This window comes from Larimichthys crocea, chromosome XXII (genome assembly GCF_000972845.2).
Source record: "Larimichthys crocea isolate SSNF chromosome XXII, L_crocea_2.0, whole genome shotgun sequence".
Classification (NCBI taxonomy): Eukaryota; Metazoa; Chordata; class Actinopteri; family Sciaenidae; genus Larimichthys; species Larimichthys crocea.
In genome coordinates, this window is record NC_040032.1 from 17,173,995 (window position 1) to 17,198,360 (window position 24,366).

General features: G+C 40.5%; 1 protein-coding gene across 1 annotated transcript; it reads left to right on the forward strand.

Moving 5' to 3' along the window:
* Positions 1–1,637: 1,637 nt before the first annotated feature.
* LOC104919751 (transcriptional regulator ATRX) lies at positions 1,638–24,285 on the forward strand. The gene is made up of 35 exons (XM_019276472.2): positions 1,638–1,864; positions 3,279–3,385; positions 3,474–3,529; positions 4,330–4,358; positions 4,885–5,006; positions 5,160–5,276; positions 5,722–5,831; positions 6,715–6,782; positions 6,869–8,646; positions 9,676–9,736; positions 14,732–14,886; positions 15,070–15,234; positions 15,326–15,434; positions 15,789–15,879; positions 15,963–16,148; positions 16,254–16,398; positions 16,704–16,813; positions 16,939–17,082; positions 17,171–17,348; positions 17,443–17,580; positions 17,732–17,907; positions 18,010–18,127; positions 18,557–18,675; positions 18,773–18,831; positions 19,736–19,830; positions 19,915–20,059; positions 20,145–20,236; positions 20,320–20,425; positions 20,519–20,696; positions 21,601–21,792; positions 21,872–22,015; positions 22,162–22,233; positions 23,060–23,155; positions 23,564–23,692; positions 23,781–24,285. Exons 1-35 carry the CDS (start codon positions 1,845–1,847, stop codon positions 23,871–23,873), a joined length of 5,703 nt encoding a protein of 1,900 aa, XP_019132017.2. The 5' UTR covers positions 1,638–1,844; the 3' UTR covers positions 23,874–24,285.
* Positions 24,286–24,366: the final 81 nt, after the last annotated feature.

Sequence of the window (24,366 nt, forward strand, 5' to 3'; positions counted from 1 at the left end):
TCTGTGCCAAAAAAACAAAAGTAAATAATACAATCAAACAAAGAATAAGAATAGAAATGAAAATAGAAATGAAGGGACATTAGTCAACATGTGTGAGTAATTATTACTATCTATTATAACAGTGCACATCAGAATATCTATCTTCCTAATAATTTAATCTTTAAAAATAACAATTTCATTTAGTTTTTCTCTTTACAGAAATTAATGACCAAAGTTTTCTTACCTAGTTTTCTTACGCGCCTTAAAATAAAGAAACCTGAAACTTTCACGACCCCTAGTGGCGGTCAAGACTGTCGGGTTGTGGACAAGTAATCTAAATGATGCACAGAAACCATCTCAGACTGGTGCTAGATGAGTTACAACAGACTAAACTCAATTTTCAGACAGAATTAGTAAGTTAGTGTGCTAATAAATTATTAATATCCATCAGCGCTACTTCTTTGCAGTGTAATATACAATGAGGGTCCATGTCTGCTGCTGACAGAGGCCTATTCAGAAATGGAAGAAATACACTCAGGAAAGTTATTATCTATAGAATAGTACCTATATTTGCATAGATATAGATATGATAAAATTAAAACATAGAAACAATACAAGAGTGACTAAACTCAACATTATTATTATTACCTGTGCTAAAAATAAAATAGAATAACCAAAAAGGATGTCAAATTAAAACATAGAAACAATACAAGAGTGATTAAACTCAATATTATTATTATTACCTGTGCTAAAAATAAAATAGAATAACAAAAAGGATGTAAAATGAAAACATAGAAACAATACAAGAGTGTTTAGTATTGCACAGGCAGGTATTCAAGAGTCAAGATTCAAGAGATTTATTGTAATTGGCAAGTAAAAACACATGCTTATACAGCAATGAAATTCTTATTTTGCCATCTCATTTTACATACAAAAACAATAAGAAAACAATATACACAACACAATAACACAATAATACAATAATAAAAAAAACAACAAAAAAAAGGAGCGGCAGTAGCTCAGTCCATAGAGACCTGGCTTGGGAACTGGAGGGTGGCCAGCTCAAATCCAGTATGGACCAAAAATATGTAAGGTGGACTTGTAGCTGGAGAGGTGCCAGTTCACCTCCTGGGCACTGCTGTGGTGCCCTTGAGCAAGGCACCGAACCCCGCCAACTGCTTGCAGGGCGCTGGTCTGGCTGGCTGCCCATCACTCCACCATCTCTCTCCACATTTGCATGTCTTTGAGCCCATGCATATCTATGAACCTTGTACTTGTACTGTATGTGTGTTTGGGATTAAAAATGCATGTAAATAAAAATTGAATGAAAAAAGAATTTCCCTGTTGAGGGAATTAATAAAGTATATAGAAGGTATATAAAGTATATATTATCCTAAGAGTAAGAGTAAAATCCTAAGAGTAAAATAAATTCAAAATCTCTCTCTCTCTCTCTCTCTCTCTCTATATATATATATATATATACTAATATATATATAGTATATTCTATCTATATATATATATATATATATATATATATATAATTAAATATAGTTTAAAGTGCAGAGAAGTTAAAAGTGAATTGTATAACTGCATCACTGTCGTGCCAATATTGATGGTAAATCACGCCCTCTCGTGTAATATTGCTTTATATTGGAACTTCACTCCACCTCCAGGCCGGTGGGTGGCTGTAACGCACCTCTTGTCGTGTTTCTTCACAGAAGTAGAATCGATCCATTCACTGGTTGTTGCTCACATTTTATGAGGGCTGTTGAGCGCAAACCGAGCGCCATGTTCCTCCCATAATATATCGATATCATGAGATTATAAAGGACCTGGACGACTTCGTTGCCCGCTTACTTCGCGATATGTCCGCAGCGATGTTGAGGTAAAATCCACGGACTGAGACGGAAGTTTACGAGGGAGGGTAACGGCCGGTTAGCTTAGCATCCAGCTAGCCGTGTGAGCTAACAGCTAAGTGTAGTGTTGGCGCGATGTTAAATAAAAACAAATCTAATTCAGAGAGCTGAAAAAACTTTAATTAAGTGTTGTTAACAAAGCTCACACTGCAGGTTAACTCATGTTCACTGGATAAACGTGTTCTGTTGACATCTCGTAGCTATTTTCTGTGTTGCTATGACTACATTAAAAAATAAGTTGTTGATCTGCACGTAACACAAACTAGTTACAACTGTTAATCTGAACAACATGTCCCACCTAGCTGACATAAATACAGTCTAATGCAACTGTATTGCAGTAAGTCATGTCTTAGTAAAGGTTATAATGTCACACTTTAATTTTTAAGCTGTGGTTTGTGCTGTGTCATTTATATTCAAACAGATTAACCCTGCACTACAGCCTATAGTATAACTCAACATCCTTAAATACATCCATCCACTTTCTGTAACTGCTTATCCCAGCTGACCTAGGGTGATAGGCGGGGTACATCCCGGACAAGTCACTAGTTAATCACAGTGCACACAGAGACAGAGTCACCAATTAACCTCCAATCTGAGACAACAAAGGCCAAACCATCCCACCATGCTCTAGTTCACACCTGATTACACTAATTAACTGTATGAAGATCAGTTCATTACATGAGTCAGGCCTTTTATAAAATAGTTTTGAACCTACCCGGTCTGTGGAACGTAGAGGAATAACACAGCACCTGTAACATAGAGAAGTTTGCGCAATAACAGCTTAATTAACAATGGTAAAATAATTTACTAGCATTACTGTACTTGTGGTCTTTTGGTGCCACATACCAAAGTAATGCCATGATATGAGTTGGAATGTGTCACTGCAATATCCGATGGATTACTGGTAGAAAAAAATAAAAATAAAATCGTGCCAGGTTAATGGTAACTTCCATTTTTGTGTAACACCCTGTAATTAACATGTCAAGGATTTAGTGGTGGCTCTTTTTTGTTCACTGATAACCGCTTGGACATAAACATGTTGTAGGATTGCCTCCGTTCATGAACTGATCAATGCACATTAAAGTGTGGGCTAGTGTGAGCTGTTTCCTTCGGATTAGGTTGAAAGCTGCGTTCCTTGGCTGTATTTGAAGGAGCCTTTGAAATGTGACAGCCATGTCAGGTTTCATTCATCACCCTTTCTGGAAAGCTTAAACGTAATACTTTGTAAAACGTGATATTTTCTTTCCATATGTATGTGGATATGTGTATTGCAGTATCAGACACTTAAAGTTGAGACAGTTGAGAAATTCATTAAATGTTCTTTAACTTCTGGCTAGTTTATCATGACCAACCTCTCTTTCTTTTTTTTTTGCTTGACTGTAGCACCCCTACCAACAAGCTGAATGTATTGGTCAACAAACTCCACGAGTACTTGGCTCATTCCACCGTTGAGGACAGCAACGATACACCGACCTCAGAGGATGCAGACGGTAAGGCTTTTGATTAATCTAATGAGTTGATAATTCTCGTCCTATTTGCGTACTTTGTAAACATTTCTAACAGATCTTCTGTTCACAGGTCTGCCAAACAGGAGCTGTTCGGTGGGAAACTCCACAGCTCACCCTGCGACAGAGGTAACTGAACGCTCTTTGTGTTTTGTCGTGTCAGAGGTGACACTAATGGTGCCAGTGACCTTTTTAAACAGGATCCAGCACAAAATTTGGTCCCATTCATAAATTCACATCACTGCCACACTAAAGGCGTTTTTAGCTTTGCTGCCTCTCATTAGTGTCGTATTTGGTATTTAGTCCGTTTCAAATTACGATTAGAGCTGCACTAAGTGGAAGCAAAGAGCTTTTTGTGATTAAAAGCCAGCTAGGATTGGCTCCAGCCCAGTTTCTGCAGAAGACTCTTGAGATGGCATGCCGTTTAAAGTTCACCTGTAGATGTGACGCAGACGTGTGTGACACAATGTGGTTGTACACAATCGTGAGTCGTGACCGCTGGTGAGCTTTGCATCCCACCTCATTTCCATGTGTCTGATGCGCCTCGAGCTACGAAAATTATTCAGATTGTTCCCAGTTTAGCCTTAAATTAATTTTTTTAGCTGACAGAAATATGATCCAACATGATCTTTAGTTAAAAAATATAACTAGATGTATGTGTCAAGATCTCTGTCACTGTTGTATACGCATATACATTTTTTAACTCTGTGTGTGTAGTTATGCTTATGTCCTAAACTTTCAGTATTCTGTGAAATGATATTGTTGTATCGTGATGCTTTATTTACAAGTATCCTGTAAATAAATAAATGAATAAATAATATATAAATAAAATTGTTTGCATAAGTCAGGTACTGATCTCTGTGGGACATTATTGCAATGTTTCAACACCTAAAGTGACAACTTAACTAATAAACTGTCTTGCTTTGTAGGCAGGGCTGGATACCAAATACTCAAGGAGGTGAGTTGGCATTTCATGTATCGTGACAGCATAGATGGTACAAAACTGTCTGGATTTAAAGTGGCTTATTCCTGTAAGTTACTGTATGTTAAACTAAAATGAACGCAGTGTATTTCAGTTATAATACACACAATCTGTATTTAGGTCAAGCTGAAATAATAGTTGTGATAATCAGATGATTTTGCAGTGCCATTAGCTTAGACCAGTGGTTCTTAACCTGGGTTCGATCGAACCCTAGGGGTTCGGTGAGTCGGTCTCAGGGGTTCGGTGGAGCCTCCGCCCTGGAATTTTTTATACCATTTTGTGCACCAGTAAAAAAATCATATTTTATTTTTTACTAAAGAAGGGTTCGGTGAATGAGCATATGAAACTGGTGGGGTTCGTTACCTCCAACAAGGTTAAGAACCACTGGCTTAGACTTAGACCTGCTTCCTTTTTCACTGTCCAAATAGGCTGCCGACCTCAGTGAAATGTTGTTTAACCCTGGGACTTAACTCTTTTTTTTTCTGTTGAACTGAAATTACAGAAAACCTTCTGTTGTCATAAAACACTCTGGACTGGATGAATCTGGGGACTCGAATGGAAGCGAGGACCTGGATTTACCGTTCAACACAAATGGTCACCTTGATATCACCAGATTGCCGAAAGGTATGTCTTAACTCTTGCCTGTTACATTTCCCTTATTTACTCTGCTTCATAACCTTTTCTCTCCCTTCCAGAGCAAATGTCTGTTGTCTTTGCTGAGTTCTTAAGTATCTGTATATTCATTTGATGCATTGGTGGTCTGTTTTGTTTCCATAGGCACTGCACTGGTGAGGCCTGAAGCTGTTGATAATGGAAGAGATGACTTCAGAGGTCCAGAGTTCCGCAGCCGGAAACCGGGAGTACTGCGGAAAGAGTTTTCGAGAAGACGTGGAGGTCAGTCACTGCTGGTGGATATTATCATAAAAGCGATCAATGATTATCTCCGGGCAGCCGATTCTTCAGAATAATAAAACCTAATAGTGTTCAAGTTGATCAATTTAGAAACAAAAGGAAGGCACTTGTTGTGGGTGCTCGTTCATTGATTGCTCGAGGTGAAAATCCACTCCAGCTGTCGAAGAGAGACAAAAAATTCACTTCACATTGTGCCTAAATTCAGCTTGATCATTATCATGTGAGCGAGATCACTGATACTCGACTTTGAAAAGCGTGCTTCACTCCAACTCTGCACTGCTAACGGCAAGTTTCTGTATCCTAACCAGTGTTCTCGCTCCTGGACATCTTACCTGGAGGGTGTGATGGGTTTAAGTAGAGGTTGGTGGGTGGGCAGTCTAGTAATTCTAACCATGCTGTTGCTAATGACGGTGCTGTGCTTTTATAGGAGCTGAACACATGGAAATTGTCTGTTGCACCGCATGTGGCCGACAAGTTAACCACTTCCAGCGAGATTCCTTCTACCGACATCCAGTTCTCAAAGTGCTCATATGCAAGGTGAGTTTGCTTATTTATCAGAAACCATCATTCAGAAGCTTAATCGGATTCATTTCACCATTTTCTGTGACCTTTTTAAGTCAGTATTTATCGACATCATACATCTCTTCAAAACCCTGAAAAACATACCGGAATGTGTGCTGATATCAAGATGGAAAAATGTACATGACTGTTTATAAAAGTTTACATGAAATACTGAATAAAGTGAGTTTGTCATGACTTTACTCGTTCACACCATTTGGTGTGTACTGTTTACTTTGGGTGGGTGTCATTCCTGTTGTCGGTTACTGATATGAATCATAGGTGAAAGTGCAGACTGACTGCTTTCTGTTTACAGTAATCTGGGCGGTACACCTGTATAAAACAGTTTAAAGCAGAAACCTTATTTCTCTCCCGTTTTTTGGCTCCAAATGTCACTGAACTTAAACTTTATTCTCCCCAGTTGTACAGGATGAATAAGTGTGCTGTATATGTTGTTTAAGAGACGCCAAAGCCTCAAACTATAGCTGTTCATTATCATTTCATATTCAGATATCTTGTTTGGAGCCACAATTACAGCATTTGAGCTCATAACTAATCATGCATGTATGCACACACTACATGTATGAATGTTGTGATATTTTTCATGGTATAATATGTTTTTCAATTTATTTCATTAAGGAAGATATTTCAGAGATTCCTTTAAGTGCCACTACAGGGAGGTTATGTACCAGAGGACCAGAGGTCTATGTGAAAGAGCCACATACTTATACATAGCTCTTAAATTTTTTTGAAATTTTGTACTTTACTTACATTTGCGTTGTTTCTAAAAATGCATCTTTGTAATATACTTTTTCGTCCAACCTGTCTGTAATTTTTCCATTGAATGTTTTGTTTCTCTCAGTCTTGCTACAAGTATTACTTAAGTGATGACATCAGTAAGGATGGAGATGGAATGGACGAGCAATGCAGGTAGGTGTTTAATATTTTAACTTAAATCATTTTTACTTATTTTTTACTAAGCTGTATTTATCGTCTCTTATTTTGTCCTCATGCAGATGGTGCGCTGAAGGAGGCAACTTGATCTGTTGTGACTTCTGTAGTAACGCCTTCTGCAAGAAGTGTATTCTAAGAAATTTGGGGAGGAAGGAGCTGTCCGGCATCTTGGAGAGCAAATGGTACTGCTACGTTTGCAGCCCGGAGCCCCTTTTTGACCTGGTCATGGCCTGCGACAGTGTTCTTGAGAACATGGGTCTTTTTCATCAGCAGCGTCCGAAGAACCAAGTAGAGCCAGAGAAATCTGAACTTTACAACATGTTGCCGCACTTGCCACAAAACGTCCCTTTGGATAAATGGGACCACACTGGTATGGATGGTAACGTGGTGTTCAACTATAACACACTGCAGATTTCCAAGGAACTCACCAAAAAAGCCAAACATTTAGTGGACTCGACAAACATCTTGAACCGGACCTTTATCAATTTCATTCATTCTGTGACGGCGAAGAAACAAACTCGCAATCTGTATCTGAGCTCTTTTTTGTCTGTAGTTAAAGGCTTGCGGAAATCACTCACAGCATTCGAGGATAGCGTTAAGGAAGAATTCAGTGACTTGGATGTCTTGAACTGTTGGGAAAACTTCCTTTGTGATGATTTTGATACACAACCTGTAACAGAAGCAGACCCGGAGCTGGATATCTCTGATGAAACATGCTTGGGTGAGCTGCAAAAATTGGCAGCTGAACATTTGGTAGATGACGATTCAGACTCTAAGGGCTATACGGATGTGAGAAATGCACGTAACTGCCCTGAGGAAGACGTGGATTTAGATTCACATGAAGCCAGACAGAGGGTGCAAAAGATTGACCTGAAGCCGTGTGAAAGTGGGGTCAACATGACTAAAAAACTAGTCGTAAAACTTACGCCTGTAGCTATGGAGCAGGGGCCATCGTATGATACCTCGAAGCAGGAGGAGGACACCCACAGGAAGGATAAAAAGTCGGAAGGAAAGGATGTATTGGAAGATGAAGAGACGGGTGTCATAGGTGCTAAAGCTGACAGCAAGATGAGCAACGACAACTCTAGTACATCTCTACCCTTAGAAGAGGAGCAAGGAAATAGACGATCTCCTCGCGTGAAGACCACACCTTTGCGCCGACCAAGTGACGTCAAGGCCAAAACATCTCTTTCAGCGGGAGACACTGACAGTGACTCTGATCCCGAGGAAACCTCCAGCGCAGTACCGACCAAAAACACTGAAGAGCAAAGTCTGAGCAGGGCAAGGGATGACTCAGACTCGGACGAAATCCCTGCAGCGCTGCTTGAGCGAGCAGCAATGTCACAAAGCTCTGATGAGGCCCAGAGTGATGAGGATAGTGGAAAAGCATCGACTAAGGTGGCCAAGAAATGTCTCTTCTGGTTCACTAAGAACACCCCGATCTCGCCGGAGAAGATGCGCCGCAAACGCAAGATGCTGGACGGCTCCCCCGAGTCGGACTCAAGCGGCAGAAGAGCAAAGTCTCAGAGAGAAAGTGGGACAGATTACTTTGGTGACGATCGAGAATCGCAGAAGAAAATGCAACACTTGAATACGCTGAGGCCGATAGGGAAGCCTCATCTCGTCAAAAGAGAGAGTGAACGTATGACTAGAAAGATGCCAGCTAGGAAGTCTAAGGCAAAATCTCATCAGGAAGTGACAGAGTCATCATCGTCATCGTCGTCAAGCGAAGGCAACAATGATGACAACGACTCTGAGAGCGACGGGAGCGATCAGAAGATGAAGCCTATCACTGAAGATGTGGCCTTACTGGGGGCAGCTGGATTCCACCAATCATCAGGTGAGTGTTAGAATATCTTGTCAATAGTTGGTAGAAATAGATCACTAGTTTGTTTGATTACAGGTGGAAAGCTAAATACTAATAACTCCTACTCCTCAAGTGTGAGGCCATGTGATTATTGCGTGACAGGTGTAGTATAATATAACGTTGAGCTTCATCTCCACCGCAAGAACTTTCCCCAGGGACTAGCAACTTTTGGAAGTATTTCAGAGCTCCCAAAAAGTGCGTGTAAATGCCAAATTCCACAAGGCACAGATGTGACATGTTCTGTGCGCCGCTGCCGCCGCAGCTGATCGAACAAAAACAGCAAAAAAATGAGAAACAATGTAACTACGTAGCATATTTACATATTTTAGGAGCACATAATCCAGAGAAAAATACTACGTTTCTGAAAAGCATCTGGAATTAGTTTGAAGTTGCACCGTGAACTGACCAAAGCAGCGTCACGGCTGCAACATGATGGAGGCAGTACTTTCTAAAAGTACAGGAATTTCGACATTTTTAGAAATCTTCAGCCGCAAACCAGCTTGTTTTTTGCTCATTGTGCTTTGACTCATCAACCTGGAGTTACAGAATAAAGCATGCGACAAACAGACTGAGTTTATGGCAGTAAAATTATGTGAAAATGTGATGTATGTCGCTTACTCATACGTAAGCGGACTAATTTGCCAACTCTTACCTTGTCTTTGGACCACGGTAGAAACACAAACAGTGATGGGCCCAAGGAATCTTTTAGTTCCTTCAAAAGTACGTCTATGGACTTAAAGTCGGGAAATGCAGATCACCTGCAGCACCGTAATACAATGATTGCTCTTATACTACTACCTGAACAGCTATGTCAAAATGTCTGCTGTGAAAACGGTGTATGAACACTTAAAAAATAAAGAAACAAGAGTGCCATGGGTGTGAAGATACTTGTTAGTAAGATTTATTGAGATGGCAAAGTAAAGTATGAGATGTTAAAATGTAATTTTTCTGCAGAAACTACTTGACTCTGTTAATTAAACAATCCATTTTCTGTTTCTGTAGAAGATGACGAGCAGTCTGGGCCCTCGTGGGCAGCAGAAGACGATGACGATCCAGAAAATAGGTATGCTTCCAAAAGCCCGGGTGTAGGGTTTGTAAAACACCCTAGACGTGGAAGAAGGGCCACACCCTCGAACCCCACCTTCTGTGCCAGATCACGTGTCATTAAGACTCAGTTGCAGTCGATTCAGACGAGACCAAAACGTAGCTGCAGCCGAGCCTCAGCAATCAAATACACGCTCTAAATCACGCACTCTGCTTGTCTTTTGTTTTATTTCGTGAAAAAGAGATGGCGATTTTTATTTATTTCTTAAACCGTACTTGCATTTATTCTTTGACTTACTAAGCTGATTAAAAAGGGAACAAGTTAAAGAGGTCTGACCACAAATGCATGAAACGTATTTTGCCTTACAGTTCAAGCTGTTAAAGTCTCACGGGTTTGTTTTCAGTGACAGTATTCTAACATATTTATAAAGAACTGTTGTCCTCCACTGGGCAGCAATGTTAAACTAAATACTAAACTATTATTCAGAGGTGAAGTATGAAGTTTGAAACAGATTATCTGCTCAAGATTACAGTTCAAAAACAAAATACAAATGTGAAATAACCTACTACTTGCAAGCGAGTGTTAAACTATGGTAGTTGTTAGCGTTTACAAAACTTTTATGTTCACCTTGAGAATCGTCTTTTTGATACTCTGCTTTAAATGAGCCTCACGTGATGGGTGACGGTGTCCCCGATCCAGATAAAGTAGCAGAAGGATTGTTTGTCAAAATATCTGTGAAATATCTGTACCTGGCTCTGTAAATGCAAATTAAGCTTTGTGTTTAGCTCTTTTCGGCACACTGCCTCACTGTTACAGCCTTTTTAATTCTTCCTACAAAATATATTTAATAATTCTTCTACCACACATGGCTCGAGCTTCATTTATGGCTGTTTTCATGAACATTATTTCTGCGTGCGTTATTACTTTCATTTCAATCTCAGGATTTGTTACAGGGCTAAACTCTCTGTCCAGCTGACAAAAGATTTCAACATTTTAAGCAACATTTTCTGGTAATAAACACACAATGCCTCCACACAGTCCTCACCCCAAAACACAACTAACGACTAATGGGGGCAACAAATTTTTAAATTGGTCCAGTATTGAGTGAGAGCGCTGCAACCTACAGACACCAAATAAGCTACAATGTAATCCTTGTGGCCAATTACGTCCATTAAAAGTGCTTGTTTTTACCACTAGCTTAGATTGTCTGACAACTTAGAGGAAAATGTAATGTTTTCTGTACCTGTTGCTTGACCCTGTCTGTGAAATCTCCTCAGTGAACAGAGGATCACAGCACCCACAGGGACACCGTCAGTCTCCAGAGCTTTGCCACCTTGCAGCAGCTGGTTCACCTCCTCTGCCTGTCGCCTCTCTCTCTCTCTCCATGTCGGCTCTTCAGGTTGTAGTTGTATCCGTAAACCTCCAGCTCGAATAAATACAGACAGACATCAAATTCAAAGTCCCGATCCACATTGTCAAAATTGATAATGTTACATAACTCTAAGCTCCAACACAACAAACTCTTCCTGGCCGGTGCATTGTTACACTCACGTTTTCACTTCCTGCAACAAGCGAGCTTAGTCACGCGGTGGATCAAGAAAAAGAACAGAAAACATTCAATTTCTTTTGTTGTGAGTCTCGTTGTCAGTGGCAAAAACTTTTAAAGGATCCATTTTGACACACAGGGTTACGTTGTAGGTCGTTTTGTGGCTGCAGGCTGTGGCGCTCTCACTCAGTACTGGACCAACTTCAAAACTTGTTGCCCACATTAGTCACTTTGACACAAAAACATTTAAAATTAAGGTCCAGGTTGAAAAATACCAAAGTTGCCCTTTAAGGCATCGACATTAAGGCTGCCATGATGAATAATATATTGTTTTGGGGACATAATACTATAATTTATAATAGTCTGTCTTCTTTTAAAGTAGTTCACATCCAAGCTAGTAGCTCTACAAACTTCAAACAAGTCTATTACTGCAGTTTGAAGAAGCAGGAGCGCCGTGCTGGGCCTCAGAGCAGGATTTACAACATTCACTGGATGCCTTGAGTGCTCATTTGTATTCAATTATCTCAAAGCGACTGACACATTCAGTATATTACTGGCGTTCATTAATTGAGCCTCAAGTAAATATGACAAGGTGCGGTTTCCCCAAATTCAATCTCAATGACAAGATGACGGTAGTCGGATTGTACATATTTGGGCTATGATTGGTGGCGCTGTCGTTTACAGCTTTCCTGTCGATCAATGATATTTATTTTTCTGCTACTATTCACAGTACACACCTACGCAGCACTCTTATCGTTATGTTTTTAGTGTTGCAATGTTTGAAATACAGATACACCAGGTCATTATGCTGTTGGAGCTCAGGAACATGCACTTTAGCATATATTCAGTATGCTACAGCAGATTAGAGGGCTGGCATGAGTGTTGTCGACTACCAAAAAGAAAGTGTTATAATTGTAGATTTCAGAGACGTGCTGCTTTCACAGAGATTCTCTGAAAGGGTCGACTCACTCAAATTATAAAAAGATACTTTCCCATTACTGTACCTCTCGTAGTCTCAGTTTTATCTGCTGGAGGTTGAGAAATATCTCAGACATCCACTTCACTACAATGGAGGTGGACCTTTTTGTGAAACAATAAAGAAAACCTGCTGTTACACAATTATTAGTTAGTGCCGGGAAAAAAAAGTCACAAAAAGCTGCATTAACGTGTTGTTTTTCCCACCATTCGTCTGACCGCTCAGTCAGGGAAAGCCTCAGTTGTTTACGTGCGATACTTGCCCAGTGAGCAGCTTTAATTGGTAACAATGGACACCATCATGGAGCTCGGTATCCAGTTCTTATAATGCATTCATGCCCAAAGCACAGAGGAATTACAGAAGCTCTTAGTGGCCACGCATTCATACATTTCATTTCCTCTGTTTCTCTTGATAACAAGTTTATGTCATTTGTTTTCTCAAGTTCGTAAGTTATTTACGTCATTACTTTAAAATAACAAACGTTAACCCGAGATAGAGATAACGAAACTTTGTTTTCACGATGTAACAACATAATAAATGCAGCATCTCGAGAAAACAAAACATTAGTCTAGTGCATTAAGTCGTGACAGATGTGATGGAAATCTATCACTTTTGATTCATTATCTTGAGATCGAGAATTCCTTATGTCGTTATCTCAAGGAAAATATAGTCTCTATCTCGAGATCTCTGTAAAATTATTCTGTTATCTCTGAATAACAACATCTCTTTGGATAAATAAAATATTCATCTATTTGTTATTTCAAGATAATAACATAAATAACTCAAGATATTGGGAAAACGAAATTAACTTATCACGAGAAAACTTGGGAAATGAAATGTATGAATGTTTGACCACTTAGGGCTCCTGTAGAGGAATGATCCTGATTAATTAAATAAGTAATTTACAGAATCATAGCAGTGTTTTTGTATGTTTTACCCCACTTTCTCTACACAGAGTATACGTTACTGCTGACCATTTTCTAAAGCATACCAACGATTTTACCATATTCAAACCTGCTCGACTTGTGAACCAGCCGTCGTCTTTTCTTCCCGATTTAATGCAGATAAAAACAATTTGTGTTTTAAATTTTTTTAAAAAGCCTTCCAGGTCAGTGCTTTCAAACGTGACCGAGAAGGTTGTATATCTGAGAATTGAGAGTGGGCTGTGAAACAACAACCATTAGAATGAGCGACCAAGTTCACACCGTGCTTCTTTTAATGACATCCATGTTTGTTTCTCGTGTTTTTTTTCCCCCCTCCAGGTCGGATTTTCTGACAGCACGGCAGTGAATGCAGTGTTAAGTTAAATCTGGGATATTGTAACCTCCTATCGGCACCAAGTCGTTCTTTTTCTTTTTCTTCTAACGTCTGTCTTCAGCTGTACTTATAGCACAACTTTATCTTTAGAAAAAAATGGTCAGCAGAAATGTAAAGTTTACATTGTTTGTAGTTAGTGGGCTAAAACATAAAAAAAAAAAGTGCTGTTATATAACTTTTGACACACGCATGCGATTATTAGTGTTTTATTTTCTTCAGTTTTTTTTTTTTGTGTCGTCCAGTTGAAAGATGAGATCCAAGCCTCTGGTCTGTTACAGCTGCTGTTGTCTGTAAATCCGTCTTTTTACAATAAACTGTCATTATCAGTGAAAATGGCTTTCATCCTATGTCCAGTGATCTGCATTGACGAACCACTCTGAGATCAGGATTATTGGACTTTGGGTGCGCAGTGCAGGAAAATGTTAACGCGGGAACGAACAATTGACCCGAGAGCCAGACCCACGTCACTATTTGAGACTTGGTTGTCATGGGCGATGCATGTTGAACACTGGTAGATCTCGAAGGGAAACCAAGTGTGCGGTGGTGAAAATACTTTTTAAAATGTGTTTATCATGAAATGTTTTTATTTTTTTTAAAAAACAGTATGCTCCACTGGAGTATAACGGGGTTAATAACAGTCCTGAGTGAATATTTATGTACAGACGTTGTTGTTTGCAAATGCTAATTGGCTGGGACTGTGGCACCGTCCGGTCAGCTCTCAGTTTGTGTTCGTCAAGTAGCTCTTTAACTGCGAGCTGTCATGATTTGATGAACTAGAGATGAATGTCATTTTTATTTTCATATGAGAAAAAAAAATAGACTCAAGCAAGCAAAAAAAAAAAGTAAGTATCCCTGCCCATTCCCCAAAAAGAGAATAAACTCTCATATGTCTTCTTTTCTGTGAAGAATATTTGTTTGTTGTAATAAATTCTTACTCTTAAAAAAAAAAAAAAAGTCTCTGTCTCGTTTTTATCTTGTGTGATTTCACTGGCAGAGCTTCATATTGGCACATATGACCAGAAGTGACTCACTATGAGACAAGATGATTAAATTAACACAAAGACTATTGGTTCTGCTGTTACACTGTGATTATAACAATAGTCTCTAGTTGGAGACAATGTTGCTGATCATGAAATGAACTTCAGGCATTTCCTTCTTTTCTACTTTTTGAAAGAATCGCTAAGAAAATACTGTTGGCCCAAATCAAAGCCAACTACTCCTCAGGCGATGATATCTCTTCGGACGAGGAGACGCAGGAAGATGAGTCTGAGTCGGAGGGCGAGAAGGAGGTCAAACAAACCAATGGGGATGTTGCAACAGATGAAAATGGTGAGTGATTTTTATTTAAAGTAGCACATTTGTAGCTTTCCTCTTGTGCATCTTTTCATAAGCACAAGTGTTTTCCACTTTTAGTCCTATGAATCAAAAAAACTAGAAACCAAGAAAGCTTCCCATCTGTCCCTTTTATGAGTTATACAAAGGAAATAATGACCGCATATATCTCTGCTGCAGAGGAAGACTTGGCTTCAGAGCCATCTGACACTGTGTCTGATGGGCCCAACACCAGGCACCACCTTCTCCGCCACAAACTAACGTTAGATGAGGCATCGTCAAGTGACAAGGCGGCTGCAGAGAGTGAAGCAGGAAAGCAACTAACCAGCAACGAACGCCTGAGCAGTAAGGACACCTCTGACATTTAGACACTGATCCGTCTGAACAGGGCGTGAGTTCTTTGCTCTAATGTCTGATTTTGATTTGTGTCGAGCAGATAGCGAAAGCGACGGTGGTGATGAAGACGGTGATGAGTCAGAGGCGGAAGATCTGAGCGAGGAGCTGAGTCAGTCAGAGGATGAGACCGGTGAAGATGGAAACAAATGGTACGTTTAATTTCAGCAGCCACTTCTGAGAACATCAGAAACAAAAAAAGTTAAAAGATCATTGTCTGATTTTAAAATTCAGTTTGTGTTAAACTTTTGAAATGTATTTATTTATCTAACATTTCTGTCCTTTAATTCGAATTACTAACAATATTTTACGCAGTACAATACAAAACATGGAGTGTTTCCATTTAGGGTTTAGGGGTGATATACACTGCTCAACTAATTTATTAGACCACCACCCAATGTAAACAGGTGTTCATGATATTGTGTACACCCCTGCTGTACGCCGACAGGTTGAGCACAGATGAAGCGTCTTTACCTCACTAATATTTTACTTCTCTCGCTTTTTAGCTCCAAATCGCTCACCGAAGAGAAGAAGACACCACACGAACAGAAGAAGCAAGTGTATGACTGTATCTGGCTGTCGGACAGCAGCGAAAAGGTAACGGCTGAAGTCTTTATCTGCTCTTCTCTGATAGCTTTGGTGGCTCCGGTGTCTAACGGATCTTTCTGTATTCGAAACAGAGCGATACAGAAGATGCCGATGAGAGGATGAGCGACACTAAAGGCACCCCCAAAGGACGCAAGAAGATCCGCAAAATCATCGAAGACGAGAATCTCCGAGCTGAGACTCAGGAAGCTCTCAGAGAGGAGGAGGAGAGGTGCAAACGTCTGGCAGATAGGCAACAACAGATGGAGGACATGAGAGTGGTACTGCATTAAACTTGACCATTGGATGTTTACAGTACGCTTGCTCATAAAATGCTATATCCCTGTTGACAAATTACAGTAGACTGTCCGCCAATGTTTTTCTAGATAGTTATAAATGACGACGAGCTGTCTCAAGTGATGTGTCCCGTCACCACCAAGCTGGTACTGGATCAGGACGAGGAGACCAAGGAGCCTCTTCTTCAGGTGCACAGTAACCTGGTGACGAAACTGAAGCCTCACCAGGTGGACGGTTAGTTTCTTGCTCTCTTTTTACTCACACTGAGGAGGACATTGCTTTACTAAAAGGCACAATAACAGCATGAGATAACACAGTTCTTGTTTACAAGATGAGTCTGAACAATATATCTCCCAGAACAGCTGGTGGTGATGAAATGTGAGTTACCCGATCAAGCCAAAAATACCCAGACTGATCTTCCTGGTTTCACTGATGTCTGTTCTGTCCTATAAAAACAGTTTTTAAGCAGTAATCTTCACAGTTGAGTCCCAGTTTGGTGTTCAAAAGTTACTCACAGTGTCCTCTTTATTCCCAAACAGGTGTCCAGTTTATTTGGGACAGTTGTTGTGAGTCTGTGAAGAAGGCCAACTCCTCTCCTGGATCAGGCTGTATACTGGCACACTGCATGGGCCTGGGAAAGACTCTGCAGGTGAAGACATCCACATATCAACCTCCAGTATTCCTAGTTGCACAACTTCACCTTTCCTAAATGCTGGTTTATTGTCTGGGGTCAGTTTTCTATGCTTTGACATTGATAGCTGTGTTATTCTATAGGTGGTGACGTTCCTCCACACGGTGCTGCTGTCAACGAACCTGAAATTCAGAACAGCCCTGGTCGTGTGTCCGCTGAATACCATCCTCAACTGGGTCAACGAGTTCAGGAAATGGCAAAGCGTCGTCGGGCCGGATAAAGTTAAAGTATGCACAGTGATTAAAATGTGGTGTACAAACACGTGTGTGTGTGTATGTGGTTGTTCTTAATGCACAAATACACTGTATGTTACAGGTTACAGAGCTGGCTACCGTTAAGCATCCTACAGAACGCCTCAGAGCTCTGCAGGGGTGGCAAAGAGACGGAGGTGTTATGATTATAGGATATGAGATGTACCGCAACCTGTCCCTAGCCAAGAAAGTCAGGGATGAGGCGTGGAAGAAAGAGATTAAAAGGATACTGGTGGCTCCAGGTATGGTTCATTTGTAATTAAAAAAAAAAAATGTGTGATTGATTCTGTAAAATGTTGTTGAAAGCTGTTGTTTTCTTTTATTGTTTGTTTTCAGGTCCAGACTTTGTGGTTTGTGACGAGGGGCACATCCTGCGCAATGAAGCGTCCAACATCTCCAAAGCGATGAGTGCCATCAAGACCCAAAGACGAGTTGTGCTGACCGGTACACCGCTGCAAAACAACCTGGAAGAGTGTAAGTCTGCACCGCTACAACATATTGAATGTTGCCATGATGTCTGAGTAAACTGTTAAAGTCATCTTTCACAAAACATCGAACCTGATAATGTTTCCCAGCAATCATACACTGTATATACACACTGACACAGCACATTTTGTTCCCACAGATCACTGCATGGTCAACTTCATCAAGAAGAATCTTCTCGGCTCGCTCGGTGAATTCCGAAACCGCTTCATCAACCCGATCCAGAACGGCCAGTGTGCCGACTCCACGCCAAAAGACGTCCGAATCATGAAGAAGCGAGCGCATGTACTTCACGCTATGTTGGCCGGATGTGTGCAGGTAAAATAAAATCCAGCCACCTGCAGGAGGCGGCCTGTACACGTACAGTTTGGTTTGATATTTCAGCTCTTACAACACCATTTTGTCTTTTTTTATTCTCAGAGAAAAGATTATTCAGAGTTGGCTCAGTTTCTGCCTCCCAAACACGAGTACGTGCTGGCAGTGAGGATCTCTCCACTTCAGTATAAGTTGTACCGCTACTACCTTGATCACGTCACAGGTAAGAATCTGTAAGAAATGTAGACATAAAGATTATAGTACAGGAGATGCGTTAAAGACACAATCAAACCCAGAATCAACGTTTTGCTCTTGTAGGTCACGACGGATTTGTCCAGAGCTCTAGTTCAGCCTCACACTGATGTGTGTGTTAAATTAACATTTTAAATTGTGACATAGTTTCTTTTCATAGTGTATTCATACATGATATAACAGTGGACTCCTGCACACACTGACAATACTTGTAGCAATTGCAGATGTGTGACTTTTATTCATCATCAAAGGGTGAGATATGATCATCATCCACCAATGAGAAAAGGAAGTAATAGTCAGTAATAGGATGTTGTACCCTAAACATTTTTTAAAAGAGGTTTCATTATATGTTCACGGTCTCACAGGTGTCCAACCATCTGATGTTTGTTTGTTTTTCCAGGTTCTGTAACTAACAGAGTAAAGGTCGATGCGAACCTGTTCAAGGACTTTCAGGTGCTCAGCCGCATTTGGACCCATCCCTGGTGCCTTCAGCTCAGCTACATGAACCGAGCAAAAAAGGTACAGCACTAAAATGAATCACCTTGAGTGCACGTTGATTTCTTATCCATGTGACAGAATGTTTTTAACATTTATTTTCTGTATTTTATTTTTTTAGAAGGGTCAAGGTAAAGCTGCAGCTCTGCTCAGAAACGAAGAAGCAGCTTCGGCTGCGAGGTAAGAGCTGCTCTGACTCAACCAATGATTTTCACTTCCAGTGTCTGCACGTTGAATGACATGAATGAATGAATATACAGACGTCAGGGACCTTTTATGTGCCTTTGAAATACACGTTTAGTTTGAATCAGTTAGTCACCGTGCAAATATGAGAGCCGTCTCATGTACGATTCAAAGAAGCAGCACAAGTTATATATTCCTGTAATTCCAGATTCAAGCAACAACAAAATGTGAAAGAAATACAAGAATATGAGAATTTTCTGAAGCCATTTATTTTTATCATAGCCTGACTGATACTGGATTTTTGGTGCCATGATGCCAAAATTAGGTAGTAAAACAATTTTATATTGATAAATTAGCCATGGTGATTAATTGATTACTGGAATAGGGAATAAATTCATGTTCAGTTCATTCTGACCAATTTATTTATTTATTTTTTGAGAAATACTGAGAAGTTTAGAGGGACGATCACTCCATGTTCAGACTGAATGTTCAGAATATAAAGATAAAAAAAGACTGAAGACTTTTTAGATTAAAGCCTGCATAAATATTTCAAATCAGGATCCCACATTTTTTCAGGATCAATAAAATTGTATTTTTACTGATACATCTATATATAGATATATAATGGAGTGGATAAGTAATGGAGGCAGGATATATTACAAACTTGATTGTTCAAAATGACAGTGGTGCATTGAAAAAAATTATATATAAATAATAAATCAATAAAGTTAATCTTCTTCTTCTGACATAGTAAATATTACTGGGAATTTAAAGATTATAAATGACTGTACATGAACAGAAATGGAACATAATTAATAAATCTAACAGCATCTTTTGATATGCTGATATCGATATATCTGTGATAGATTGGTTAAATCTCCACTTTTTCTACCTGATGTAGTGGACAGACAACAAACGAAGGACTAGAAGGGAACAACCATGAGAGCAGCACAGCGGTCACTGTTGGTGTGTCCGAAGGAGCTCCAGCTGCAGACGGTATTAAAGCTCCACGTATCACTAATACTACGACGCACCATCGCTCACACACTGATACGGTTTGTCCTGTGTTGTATTTATCAGCCATCAGCTCGAGATCTCAGAGTCTAGACGAGAACTGGTTCAAGAATCAGCTGTCCGACCAGGATGCCAAAATCCTGGAGCACTCAGGGAAGATGGTGCTGTTACTGGAGATCCTCAAAATGGCCGAAGACCTCAATGATAAAGTGTATGTTTTTTATCTGAGCTGAAACACGTTTAAACACAGAGACACGGCATCACATCTAATCAAATCATTTTTCTTGCATGTTTAGGCTTGTGTTCAGTCAGTCCCTGATCTCATTAAATCTAATCGAGGCGTTCCTGGAGGCTTCTCACAGTGCCAGAGACCCGTCATCACACAAAGGTATTCTGTTCACGGATAATATGAATTTATTTTAAATGTCTTCCTCTTTGGGACTTCACCTTTGATTTTTGTGCTTCTCACAGAAGGCAGCTGGATTAAAAACGTTGATTACTATCGTATCGACGGCGCCGTCAAAGCTTCGTTAAGGAAGAAATGGGCAGATGAGTTCAATAATTCGTTCAATGTCCGGTACAGATTATCTTTCTATGTACAGATTATTCTGGAATAAGATTAAGGCTGACAGGATTGTCTGACTGGATTTTATCTTTATCTTCATTCTAGCGGCAGATTGTTTCTCATCTCAACGAGAGCCGGCTCACTCGGCATCAACCTCGTCGCCGGCAACAGGGTCATCATATTTGACGCCTCGTGGAATCCCTCATTTGACATACAGAGCATATACAGGGTGTACCGCTTCGGTCAGCTCAAACAAGTGTTTGTGTACCGCTTCCTGGCTCAGGTAAACTCACCAGTCTTCATTAACATTCTAGTAATCAACTAATGTTACAAGCTGATGAGTGCTTCTTTACCGTTTGTAGCCCAAGGTGCCAGGAACAGTTGTCAAAGTTGTTATATTTAAATATGAATTTTACCAGTTTGAAAGAACTTCATGGAAGCTTTGTGTGTTTTTTTTGGACAAAATGAGGTACTATGTACTTCAAGTCAAATACTGCCCTATCTACAAATCTTACTTGTTTTGGCGCCTTCGTTTGATTGAAGAAGCACAGATGCTCGGCTTCAACTCAAACGCTGTTGCCAAGCCGAGAGAGAGAGGGAGGCAAGAGATGATCTGAAGAAAGGGCAGCGCAGCATGATTCTTTATTCTTCTACAACAATGCACCAAGAAAACCAAGAAAAAGATAGCAGATATGTAGAAACATTTAGACATTTATACTCACCCAACCTCTACCAATTGGATGCACGCCAACTAGCTCAAGTTACTTCTGGTTGTTAATTGGTTATTTCAACACTCTGGCTCGGCGTACTTGTTTTCGTCACTTGGCTTTTGGATTTTTTGGAAAACACCGAAGAACACCGAGATCTAGACCTGGCATTGCTTGAGGGGGATTTCCGTGGAGGCCAACGACCTGAACTGTTCCTGAGAAGAGTTAACAGATGTTCACATTTAGTCGAGATCAGTACAGGACAGGGCAGTGAGGCCAGGAAGGGATAAACTTATTCTCCAGATCCTAAGTGCTTTATTTTAAGGGGTCACATAACAAAGGTTGTAAACAACTGCTTTAAATTCTGTAGGATGTGTTGGGTCTGAATATTAAGAGTATAAAAATGAAATAAGACTGGACAGATTGCTGTTGAAAGACTTTTTGGATTAAATTCCTTATTGTGACTATTTTCATGTGCAGGGCACCATGGAGGAGAAGATCTATGATCGTCAGGTGACCAAGCAGTCTTTGTCCTATCGAGTGGTGGATCAGCAACAGATCGAGAGGCACTTCACTCTTTTTGAACTGACTGAACTTTACACATTTGAGCCAGACCTGCTGGACGACCCAAACTCCAAGAAAAGCAAAAGAAGCACATCTGTGGTACCAAAGGTGACGTCAGCGTCTTTATTTCCTGCTTTGGTAACCCAGAATTTGCAGTGTTGAGTGACTCTCTGTGTCTGTTTCTCAGGATACAGTCCTGACGCAGCTATTACAAACCTGCAAAGACCACATAGTGTCTTTCCACGAGCACGAATCCCTGCTGGACCACAAACAAGAGGAAGAGCTCAGCGAGGCTGATCGCAAAGCCGCCTGGGCCGAGTACGAGGCCGAGGTAAAGAGGTGTACACAGCAGAGCGCTGAATGATCACGAGCGGGGACTCGTCTAGTGAAACTACATGACCTTCCTACAAGCTGTTTTCCATTAGAGCTCAATAAGCTTACCGTATGTAAATATGTGTCTTTGTATTTTGTCCTCAGTCAAACACAGCCACGCTGCCCATCAACTCCAGCCAGGAAACCTTGGAAATGAAGAACAATGAGGAGCTACTGGTATGAATAAATATGATCTCTGAATGCTGAAGACATCAAAAATATAAAATAACACATGGAAAAAAGTGTTTAAGCAAAATATGTTGCCATCTTTTGCCTTGATCACAGCTCTCTTGTTATTAGTGGGATTACTAGTGAGACCGTCAGTTGAGATCAGAGGTAGTGTTGGCTATTCGGCTACTCTAGTAGTCCATATTTTGGCAAGAGCCTCTCAACCACCTAAAGAGAAATGACAGTCCATCATTACTTTAAGACATTAAAGTCAAACAAACAGTCTGGTGAAACTGGCTCTCATGAGGACCACCCCAGGAAAGAAAGACTAAGACTTACCTCTGCTGCAGAGGAGAAGTTTATTACAGTTACCAGCATCAATGTTGTGTTTTTCTAAGAAGGTGAATGGATTGTATCTATGTGTGTGGTTCCCACCGTGAAAAGCATGGAGGAGGAGGTGTGATGGTGTGATTTATCCAAAATTCAAGGCAAATTTAACCAGCATGACTACCAAAACATTCTTAATCAACATGCCGTCCATGGTTTAGGCTTCAACAAGATAATGACCCCAGACACACGTCAGGCTGTGTAAGATGTAAGACAGAAGGAGAGTGATGGAGTGCTGCATCGGATGACCTGACCTCCACAATCATTTGATTGGGATGAGTCAGACTGCAGAGGAAAATCAGCCAGCAGTGTTCAGCATATAAGACTAAAAAAACATATTTTGATGCCTTCAGTGTTCATCTACGATGCAGAAAGTGTTAAAGAAAAACCACTGAATGAGTTGGAAGGTTTCCAGACGTTTGACTGTCAGTAAAACACGTCTTTACAGGGACTGCTTAACAAGAGCAGAGTGAACGTATCGATGGCCTTCCTGTCGCTGCAGAAGATGAGCTCTCACCCCATCGAGGAATACTTGATACGAGCGGTGAGTGAACTCAACGTCTCATATGTTGATGTTACATTACATTTACATTTAGTCATCTAGCTGACTCTTTTATCCAAAGCAGCTTACTCTAAAGGGAAATATTCAAGGACATATAACTACTGCCAGGTGTACTGCCGCATTCTGGATCATCTGTAAGGGTTTCACTGCGCAGGTTGGGAGGCCCGTCAGGAGGGCGTTACAGTAATCTAGTCGCATCGCGATGTTGATGTTGGTGATTAGGTAAATTTGAGGATTAGAGGTATTTGCCTCTTTATGATCCAACTCTCCAGTGCTGGACAAATTCAGTAAGGCCCAGTCCGCCCCAGACATACAGTAAATTAGGAGTTGTTTGAGGAAGACGGTACTTTGTACCGCATGTGCATAAACATTTATTTATTCACGGTACAGCGAGAGCAGTACCCTCAGCTGCCCGAGGACGAGGTCAAGACCAAAGCTCATATCTGGAAAGAGTGTGACGAGAAGGAGCACAAGCGCAGACAGGCCTTTTATCGAGACGTTCTCACGCAGCAACAATCGGTGAGTAGTTTTTTTTTACACACCCGTGTGCACGTGTTGTCTGCACATACGTGTACGATTCTCATGTTTCAATCGTATCCCTCCACAGCTCACACTCAGAATTCAGGCCTTACTGAACAGTCGGAGAAATCAAGTGGTTCAGATGGCGGCGATGGCCTTGAACCAACCCGGACAGACGTGAACAAGAGAAGCGTGTTTTTGTTTTTCCTCATCACACCTTGGTGTCCTTATTTCATCTCACCTATGAACTGAAAGTATGTTTGACCAGTATGAGAGGAGTAGCATAGTATCAGATACTATAGCACCATGTTGCTGCGCATTTCAAACATTTTCCAATATGTGTTCTGACGCTTGTTCTTTTGAACACTGAGCACTTTAACTTCTGGAGATATGACATGAAGTTCAAGAAATTGCAAAAAAAAAAATCTGGTTGTTCTGGTAGGCTGCTTTATCGTGTGGAGTAGAAGCACTGAACAGATGGTTTCCACACTGAATGTTTACTGTACATGCCTTAATATGTTTTGCTGTTCTATATTTTTTAATTTTGTTACTAATTCTTACTATGCTTTAATAAATTAACAATCCAGACATGAGCTTGTGTTATTCTTGTCCGTGTTTCAGGGAACTCAGTGAAAGTTTGTGAATGTCTAAACTGGTATTTTTAAATCTGGTAG

Bases quoted from the DNA above. Each gene is read 5' to 3' on its own strand.
- LOC104919751 (XM_019276472.2), top strand. From the start codon at position 1,845: ATGTCCGCAGCGATGTTGAG. The intron at 14,887-15,069 runs GTGAGTGATTTT...TCTCTGCTGCAG, and splicing joins TGTTGCAACAGATGAAAATG to AGGAAGACTTGGCTTCAGAG. The intron at 20,237-20,319 runs GTATTCTGTTCA...TGCTTCTCACAG, and splicing joins AGACCCGTCATCACACAAAG to AAGGCAGCTGGATTAAAAAC.